Consider the following 10,402-nt stretch of genomic DNA (forward strand, 5'->3'; position numbering starts at 1 on the left):
TCAGACTAGTGCGTTCAGCCACTTCAATCATTTTGATCGCACTTTTATTGCATTGTCCCAGGATTTGGTGACCATACTCTAGCAGAGGTCTGCAGACCATCTTATAAATTTTGCTGGCTGTCTCTGTGCTGATACCTTCATTTTTGTATGTCAGTTTTCTGAAATGGTCAGCTCTGTTGATAGTTGCTTGTTTAGTTGATTTAATATGCATTTTAAAATTCAATTTGTGATCAATTATCATTCCAAGATATCTGCAATTTGTGCTTGGTTTTAAAGTGGTGTTGTCCAAGGTTAGAGTCGGTGAGTTTTGGTTGCTTTTATGGTGAAAGAGCAAAAATTTTGATTTTTTTGGGTTGAGTTTTATTCTCCATTTTCTTAACCATATAAGCAAGGTGTTCTTCAATTGTTCCAATCTATTCATTGTTTCTTGTGTACTTTCATCATTTATTTTGAATAATAAAACTGCATGCGAAAATACTTAAATTAACTTTTGTCTTTCTAGAAAGACAGAAAGGAGCTCCTTTCATCATGCGCCAATCATAGTGTCCGCTGTTCATCATAGCTTTTGAGAATTTACCAATCAATCATCTGTATATCAATCATATGTATCCGAGTATGTATCTATATTATTTACTTCATTTTGTAGATTCATCATGTCTTGACAAAAATATGGTTGCAATTTCAAAATATGTTGACTCGAGGCCTTTATTTTTTCCCTTACATCCTGTATGATCTATCGAAAAATGCAAATCTGTTTTGAATAATTCTTCATAAAATCTTCCTTGTTTCGATATAATTGGTACTTTTCTTTATGATACATCACTAAAAAATTTAGATGGTACAAGCCAGAGACAACCTGTCTCTGGTACAAGCTCTTTAAATTTTCGGGAAAATACAATATTTAAACATAATCGATAATAAAAGAGATGTTTCTGAGCAAAGGATTCCTCAAAATCATTGAGCAATCCGATTTAAGAAAAATATATAGAGCGTTCCATTTGAAATAACACAACAATGTCCAACATTCGATTTAGCCGACGTTGTTCATTTCTGTGATATTGTAAAATTTGTAGCATTTTTTCTCTTGATTCTGAAATGAAAATTTTCGGAATGGCTCATTGTCCTTGAATATTCATCAACATTTACATCTGAATATTCTTTTCCAAAAAAATTTTTTTTCTCTGAACAGATGCAATGTAACAATACTGATTATTCGTTATTCTAATAGGTAGTATTATCTATATAGATCATTTCCATAAAGGGAAGCAATATTATTATGGACAAGACTCAAATCGATTTGTTTTGAGATAGGTAATGAAATAGTTCGCCAAATTCAGAATTTTAGTGTTAGCTTGAGATGAAAGAAGTTCAACGGATGCATAGATACACACGATGAATTATAATCATAATCCCATTCGAGAGAGCCAAGATTGGTTTTCTTTCAGGTGATTCTTTAACCTACAGAAGAATGCGATAAAAAATCTTTGAGATATGCCGCCTGGATTGCAATAATGGAGGAGATAACGCGCTGCGCCTCTCTTCAGTTAATTCCTCCGTATACTGATAGTCAAAGATTATAGAGTAATCTTTGCTGATAGTGATATTCCGCCTGTCTACATCTGCTTGGACAATACAGCGTTGCCATTTTCGGAGGTGCTAACGAGCAAAGAGTCTTCCAGAGCAATTCTTCGATATACAGCTCAGCACACTAGCGCCAGTGATATACACTCGAACTAAAAGATTGTTCAGTACATAAATGGGGTGCGTTGTGACCTCAAAACGCTTTTTTCTCTCGGTTTTCGATCTCGGTTATCAAATGCGTCCATACGCTGATAACAAAGAGGAATCTTGCTGATACGCTCCAGAGACAAGTTTTCATAGAGAAAGTTTTCACTAATGCATGGACCATAGATTTTGATAGATGTATTCTGCTCGATGTTCTGTGTGTTTATGCGTATGGTCCGTATATACACATTTGGTAACCGAAAGTTACCAGAGCGGTTACTCTGGTGACTGATATTGAACCAAATTGTCAGGAATTCGACATATACGGACCGCCCACTTACTAACCAGAAGTAACCAAAGTGTATATACGGACCACAGCCTTCATTTGTGTTCTGAGGGTGTGTTTACTTTTAATATTAAGCCATATTTTCGCGATTAAGACGAGTGAAGCGACTTTAAGCGGTGCTATTCGAGCGAATAAGTCATGACGTCAGTCTTTAAGACGCTTTAAGCGGAACCTGGCGGTCTCTGGAGAGCGCCTGTGTCGTCTTAAGCGGGAAAAGGTAAAGAAGAAGGAAGAATATGCTGTTTATATCGAATTTGATTCGAATTCCTACTAGGGAAGAGTGCTTTTAGCTTTTACTGCCAATAATGCACTTTCTGCATTATCATTTAGAATAAAAAAATATTTTTCAAATAATAGCCAAAGAACAGAAATTGAAAAATTCACAATTCAATTCGCTGCCTGATGACAACGACAGATGACTCAACCATCAGCGATATTCTATTTTTGCGACAACAAAATTAATGACGTCACGCTTGAAGATGCTTTAATCATTGAACTTTCTTTAGTTTAATGGCTTTAATACACAGATTACAGAGTAGTGCTTTAATAGATAAAGACGCTTAATCGCCAAACATTGAACTTTCTTTAGTTCAATGTCGCCAAAACATGGCTTTCGTGTTCTGTACTTTTTACTTTGGTTTGAGCATAGAGAAAGGTCTCTGGGTTTGAGCTTTGAGCTAGAGTTTGTCTCTGGTTTGAGCACAGAAAGTTTGAGAGTTTGACAAATATGTTGAAAATTACAAAATTAATTGTTTATTTTCCATGAGTAAAGGTTCACAAGTCTATATTATTCTACAGAAATAGTTATTGAATCTGCTATCATGTCTCTGAGTTCGAGTATAGCGAATTTATCAGCAGATTCTCCTGTAAGTATAAAAAATATTTCAGGTGGTATAATATTTGCTGAAAATAAAGTATGTTATTTACATAGATCTATATAACTAATAGAATATATAATGTGCTTCATCTTAGTAATTTTTCATTTTTAACCCAGAACTACGATGGCTCAACTAATATGTGTTTAGAGCTTGCACTAGAAGGAGAGCGTCTTTGTAAATCAGGAGATTGTCGTGCTGGAGTAGCTTTCTTTCAAGCAGCCATCCAAGCTGGAACGGATGACCTCAGAACTTTGAGTGCCATATATAGTCAACTTGGAAATGCTTATTTCTACCTTGGTGATTATGGAAAAGCAATGCAATATCATAAACATGATTTAACTCTTGCCAGGTTAGTCATTCGATTTTCCACATACAGTTTTGCTATTAAAGTATTGCTTGACATTGATTTGAAAGAATTACTAAATAAACTGCTGATAATCAATATTTAACTTCTATTCATCCAGCTCTTATAATAACTTGAGAAATATATAGAGAAATAAAAGTGTTAAAGCACCAATCATTGTGCAGATATTGCATTGTAAGCATCGATTTCTAGATATATTATGCCAGTTATTCCCTATATTTCTGATACAAAATGAGAGTGCAGGTTTTGATGTAGGTACAGATGATTTGCATAAGGGTATCATGATGAAGATCAGTATTATAGATATCAGATTGACATATTTGCTGACTGAAATGACATTTTATACCTGCATAGAATTATGTAAGATGTCTAAAACTCTGGTGTTTTCACTGATTCGATTTTGTTTTTACTTTCGTTGGGATATGGGATCAGTTTCGTTTTTCCCACTGTAAGTAGCGCTGTTTAGAATTTGACAGAGCATTGGGCATTGTCATTTAATATTTGAAAATAATTTGAATACTTTCCTACGACGTACGAATATGTTGTATTTATAAGCGATTATTGGTGTGTGAAAATGTATTAGTTTCGAGAAAGGGGTGTAGAACTGTAGAACATTCATTTATTCAACATGTCGTTCAGTAGGTTCAGTTGTCTGTATGGACAATCAAGAGCTACATCTAAGAATTCGGTGTTGTTGGAATTTGAAGCAGAACCAAATCAGAAAACGAACACTCGGGACCGATATAGCTAAGTTTTATGGAAACTTCAGCAATATTTCAAAGAAACTGTATTGGAAATTCGTAATGTGAATTGTGAGTATGTATTGAGTATCAGAAATACATAAATCTATTCGAGTCTGTTACTTCAAATATTCTTCCTGAGTATATATAGTGAAAATTCACCTTCCGTCAACTGAATATATTATATATTTGACCAATCAACTGTGTTTTATTAAAATCATATTGAATTACCCCCCTCATTAATTCAATCTGTGAAACGGAAATTATCTTGAAGAAGAATAATAAATACTCCTTCGAACCCTTACCCCCCCTCACGAATTCAAGGAGGAAGGAAATTATCTTGAAGAAGAACAGTAAATCCTCCTTTGACCTCTGCTTTGAACCCTTATTCGATAGTGTTGAAATATTGACAGATTTGTTTTTGCAACGAAAATTGAACTGTAAAGCACAAATATTCTTTAACAGCTCCCAAAATGGACCAGTTCATATTTTGAACTCGTTGATAGACATTCGATATCAACGCAAAACAAAATAAAAGGAGAGAGTATCATCGGACTTCCTTTGGTAGAACAAGTATAGAACGAAGCAAATGACATGGTGGCGCCGCCACGAAACTGATCCCATATCCCCGATTTTCTGAAATGTTGAAGCTTGCAAAAAGTGACAAGTGCGCACACCAGTGTTTTAGACATCTTAGAATTATGGAACTGATAAACATAGATTACAGAAACAAGTTTAGATGGGAAGATAGTGTTTTCTATTATTAAAACTGGTTCTGGACTAAGTGCACTCTAATATTATTTCCGTGATGTCAAGGAGCACATCTAGTGCAGCTTCAGCAGAACTTACGAAACCTTATTATTTGAACAAGACGATCATAGATTGAAGTGAAATCTGGGTTCGCTGTCATTGTGCCTTGTTCAAGGCCATGTTTTTTGTGCTCTGCTCCGCCCTTTTTGTAATCAAAAATGAAAAATGTTTTAGACCTCACTTTCAGAATCAATCAAGAAATAATTTCTATAAATGGAGCAGTTGAAGAAGATAATCCAAAACATGTTTTCAAATTGACTAGTAAGTGCCCGAGTTCGAATTAATTTGAGAGAGAGAGAGAGAAAATAAGTATTGATTCGAATCGGATCAAATGGCTAGCGACCGAGGTCTTCCTGCCAGTTACATATATATTTGTTGATAAAAAACTAAATTTCAATTATGTGTACGTGTGTATACAAATGTTATACTAGAATAATAAAAAAAAAATTATTCCAGAGTCAGTAGGTGTTCAAAAAGTGGTGGTAATTTGGCCTTTGGTGTACCTTCTCTGTCGTAATGGTGAATCAGTGGTTCCATGATATCCTGTTGTTTGCTTCCTGATAAATTCCTTGTTTAATTTATGCAATCTCGATATTATTGGTTCTACTTCCGTTGTCTCGTATACCAGTTGGTAAGGAGGATTGTGCAACAGGTTGTTGGGGTGTCTCAGTTTGGTGATCTTTCTTAAGCTTGTTCTTTCTCCGATTTCTAAAATGTTGAGAGTTGTTTTTGATGTATTCGATAAAATTGTATGTGTGTATTCTAGTAGTGGTCTGCATATCATTTTGTAAATCGTGCTAGCAGTCGTGATATTAATTCCAGAGTTCTTATAGGTGAGTTACCTGAAATGTCCGGCTTGTGTGATGGCTGCTGTTTTCTCTGTCTTCGTGTGGTTTTTGAAGCTCAGTTTATGGTCTATGAAGTATACCTAAGTATTTACAGCTGCTTGTAGGTCAAACCACAATTCCGCCGATTTTAATTTTTGGAGAGTGACGCTTGATTTTATATATACATATATATATATATATATATATATAGTGCAACATGTATTTATTCAGTCAAAATTTTTCGAAATTTTTGCTCAGTACCGTGAGTAACGTGATAGGTCTGTAGTTTTCTACTCTACTATAGTCTGTTTTTTCTTTTGGAATAGTGATGAGTATTCCTTTTTTCCATTCTCTAGGCCCTAGGGAAGTATGAGTTTACCAAGCAATAGTTATATATCCTTCTTATGGTATTATGGATGACTGAGTCTAGTTTTCGCGATATTTTTCTGGGAATATTGTCATGACCAGGAGACGTGTTTTTTCCATGATGTAGTGCTTTGATCTTGCAAAAGAAGGCCATCAGAATAATATTTCATCTAAAGAAGACCGAAAGTTGCAGGGAAGCATATCGGATCCTCAGGATACTAACTGTTCCATCCTTGTTTATTCTGGAATGTGTAAACTATGTTCACAAGAATAAATCATTGTTCCCAACAAACAACAAATACCACGAATACAATACACGGCACAAGAGCAAATTGTCTATACCTTACCACAAAAAAAAGAGAACCCAACAAAGTGTAGACTTCTGGGGACCCAAATTGTATAATCACCTACCAGATGATATTAAGGGATTGAATGAGTCGATTTTTAAGAAGAAAGTTAAAGATTTTCTAATAAACAAAACTATCTATTCAATTGAGGAATTTCTAAATAGTTGAAATATTTGTTTTGCTGTTTTTTTTTTTTTCTTTGACGTGGCATGTAAATTTTTTGATGTCAAATATACTTATTATTATGACTTTAGCCTTGCGGCTTTCACACTCCTCTCCAGAGGAAAATTCACTTATCCCAGATATCTCAGATATCAAAAGGATTAAGCTCTGTTGGAGCCCTTTCCAGGTTTTCGGGCTCGTGGTGGTGGTCGGGTCCGGGTCGCTCCTCGCCTCCCTGCTGTAGGTTGGATTCCTGCTCCACCCGCACTTCCTGTCGGAGCAGACGGTGTTCCTCTGAATTTCCCATGTACTTGCGTACAGTTCTCGCCGTTCCTAGCAGTACCGCCTTCTGCACGACTTTATAGACATTTTCGTCCAACTGAAGCCTCCTCAAGTTCTCTAGCAGCTTCTTCGGTACCAGGCCTGTAGACGATATGACGATAGGGATGGTCTTGATATCTTTCAGCTTCCACTGTCTCCTGGTTTGTTCCTCGAGATCTCTGTACTTTGAAACCTTTTCAGTGTGCCTATCTAGAAGATTGTTATTATTTGGAATCGCCACATCGATGAATAGTGCTCTGTCCTCATCCTTATTGAGCAATATGAGGTCTGGTCTATTGTGGGTTATTTTCCGGTCTGTGAGAACCGTGCGATCCCAGTAGAGCTTGTGATGTTCATTTTCCAATACAGCATCTGGATGGTAATTGTAATAAGGAACCTTTTTCGAACTCAGAAGTTGGTGTTTCAGTGCCAATTCTTGGTGAAGAATCTTGGCAACGGCATCATGTCTATTTTTGTACTCCGTGCCCGCGAACTTCTGACATCCCCCGGTGATGTGCTGGATAGTTTCATGTGTCGCACAGCCATAACGACAGCTATCGTCCGCCACTGAGGCATCCTTGGCGATGTATTTCATGTAATTTCTTGTTGGAATCACCTGATCCTGGATGGCGAGCATGAAGCCCTCTGTCTCAGGAAACAACCTTCCGGAAGTCAACCAGTAGTTCGACGCAGACATGTCGACGTAATCATGGTTGACCTCATTCTGGTGCCTCCCATGCAGAGGTTTGCCAATCAGTTTCTGCATTTTACTTTCTGCAGAGTGTTCGACGGTTTCCAAGTGATCCTGGTGTAGCTTTAACGGTGTGGAAGTATCAGCAACACAAACTACTCGATGGAGTTCTGACGAAGCTGCCTTGCTCAAGAAATATTTTCGAAGTCCTTCAATTTCCTGGGACATACGGTTGGACAAATCAACAATTCCTCTACCCCCAAGATGCCGTGGTAGCTCTGTCCGTTCTATTGAGCTTTTGGGGTGATGTTTATTGTGTTTAGTCAGCATCGTCCGTATTTTTCTCTGTAAAGCTGCTAAATCGGTGGTCGTCCAAGAGATAATACCAAATGAATAGCTCAGCGCCGAGCAAGCGTAGGTGTTAATCGCTTTTATCAGGTTCTTGCTGTTAAGACCAGTTCTCATTATCCTTCTCAATCTTCGGGTAAACTCCTCCGTTAATTCTTTCTTCATCTGGGTCTGATTGATTTTTCTTGCCTGTTTTATGCCCAGATACTTGTATGTGTCTCCTTCCTTCAATGCTTCAATTTCTGCACCTTCCTTGAGTTTGAACGTACCATCTTCCATTTTCCCTCTCGTTATGTTTAGCAGTCGGCATTTTTCTAGTCCAAACTTCATTTTGATGTCTTCCGAGAATCCTTCCACCATTTTCAGCATCAGTTGCATTTGTTTTTTGGTAGATGCGAAGAGTTTTAAATCGTCCATGTAAAGGAGATGATTCAGTTTCATCATAGTTCTACTGCCGCTCTTGATGGAAAATCCGTAGTCCGTAGAATTCAATCTATGAGACAAGGGATTCAGGGCCATGCAGAACCACAGAGGGCTCAGCGAGTCTCCTTGGAAAATTCCGCGTCTTATTGGAATAGGTCCTGTTGTAATGGAGCAATCTGCTGCTTTCATTTGAAGACTAGTACGCCAGGTTGACATGGCGTTTTTCAGGAACTTAACAATATTGGGATCCACCTTGTAAATCTTCAAGATCGTCAAGAGCCATTCGTGAGGTATAGAATCGAATGCTTTTTTGTAGTCTATGTACGCAGCGTAAAGATTCCTTCGCTTGGAGAACGCTTGATTGCAGATAACTGAATCTATTATTAGTTGTTCTTTGCACCCTCGGCTGTCTTTGGTGCATCCTTTCTGTTGCATGGCGATGATGTTATTCCTTTCGCAATGGTTGTAAATTCGGTTCGAAATGCACGATGTGATTAATTTGTACATCGTTGGAAGACATGTGATTGGTCGGTACTTGGATGGGTCTTCTGTATTCCTTTGGTCTTTAGGTAACAGGTATGTTGTGCCATGTGTAAGGAATACTGGCATTCTTTCAGGATTTTCAATGACATCATTTATTGCGGAGGTCAATTTGTCATGCATGATCCAAAGTTTCTTGATCCAGAAGTTCTGTAATCCATCAGGCCCAGGTGCTTTCCAGTTGTGCAGTCCTCTGATAGCTGATTTTACTTCTTCAATTGTGATCATGTCATGCTGCATCGGCTCATATTTTATAGCTTCAGATTTTTCATCTTCAATCCATCCGGTATTTCCATTGAACTGAGGTTTCGTTGATAGTTGTTCGGTCCAGAATTGTTCAATGGCTTCCTTTGGTGGTAACTTTCCATTTTCTCCATCCGACGATGTGAGTGTCCGGTAGAAAGATTCTTCGGACTTTTCGAATGAATTATTGTCTCTTTTCCGGCTATAATTGCTTTTATATCTCCTCAGGCGTTCTGCATACAGACTTAATTTTTGCTTCAGAGTGTCAAGGCAATGGTGTGCTGTAGCATTCTCCGTCTCTCGTTCGGTATGTGTTCTGTTTCTATCGATGATTTCTTTGGCAGCTTTCACAACCTTCCTTCCGCGATTCCCGTTCAAGTACTCCGTCAGTCGTCCAATGTCTCTTCTTAGCCTTTCTGTTTTGTGTTGAAGACGTTTCTGCCATGCTGGCGCGTGTAATTTGTGTAATTTTGGACCATCGTTGTTCGTTCGGCGAATTTTTGCCCCCATGGTTTTCGCTGTCGTTAGCGCTGCACAGTGAAAAACTAGATGCAGATATTCCAATGAACTTCCGTTCTGTAGGTATTCAGGTAAAACGTCCTTATTCAAGATGTCGATTATAAGTGACAGTTTCTTGGATGTATTGAGTCGTGGAGGTGCTACTCGATGAAGAGGATCTGTTCCTTCCAGTTCGGCAAAGTATCTCCTCATGTCAGAGTCAACTTGTCGGTGGAGCTCTTCCCTATCGTCCTGGTGTTCAGGCTCACTTGCGTTGCAAGATGGACTTTCAGTATCAGTTTCTTCTGCCTGTTGTTGCCCCGGCATGTGAATTTCATCAGAGGTGTTGGTGTTATTCTCTATTGTAGGCGGACGCTGAAGTTCTCGTTTGATTGCGTCGATTCGGGCCGTAGGTATTAGTTCATTTCTCAGAATTACGCGGTACTGGTCTGCCACTCGTTGTTCAGTGACATTGAGATTTGGGTAGGCGTTGCAGAATTCCTCGTGGAGCCTTTTTCTATAGTTGTTCGTGTTCTGCCCTAGTCCCGTGATGGAGTTATATATGCGCACAATAGTTTCATTCATGGACGTTGTCCACTTCATGCGCTTTCTAACTAACCCCGCTTGGGTGAGCACTGGCTGAATATCCTGCGCAGCACTTTCAGCGGTTCGAGTCGACAATTGAATTGGACTCGTTGGTTGCTGTTGTTGCTTTGGAGCTGTAGCTTCTTTTGCAGCAGGAGCCCGCTTCCTCAACATCCTGCCACCGACGT

General features: G+C 38.3%; 1 protein-coding gene across 3 annotated transcripts in view; it reads left to right on the plus strand.

Moving 5' to 3' along the window:
* Window positions 1–2,671: 2,671 nt before the first annotated feature.
* The window catches only part of LOC123319422 (G-protein-signaling modulator 2), a 174,277-nt gene continuing 166,546 nt past the window's right edge, over window positions 2,672–10,402 (plus strand). Inside the window, exons 1-2 of one of the 3 annotated variants that reach the window (XM_044906394.1) lie at window positions 2,672–2,937; window positions 3,066–3,298. In XM_044906394.1, coding sequence (XP_044762329.1) covers window positions 2,893–2,937; window positions 3,066–3,298 — 278 coding nt within the window. In that variant the 5' untranslated portion in view covers window positions 2,672–2,892. The remainder of the gene's footprint in view (window positions 2,938–3,065; window positions 3,299–10,402) is intronic. The other 2 variants (XM_044906387.1, XM_044906401.1) reach the window with 2 other exon arrangements.

This window comes from Coccinella septempunctata, chromosome 1 (assembly GCF_907165205.1).
Source record: "Coccinella septempunctata chromosome 1, icCocSept1.1, whole genome shotgun sequence".
Classification (NCBI taxonomy): Eukaryota; Metazoa; Arthropoda; class Insecta; order Coleoptera; family Coccinellidae; genus Coccinella; species Coccinella septempunctata.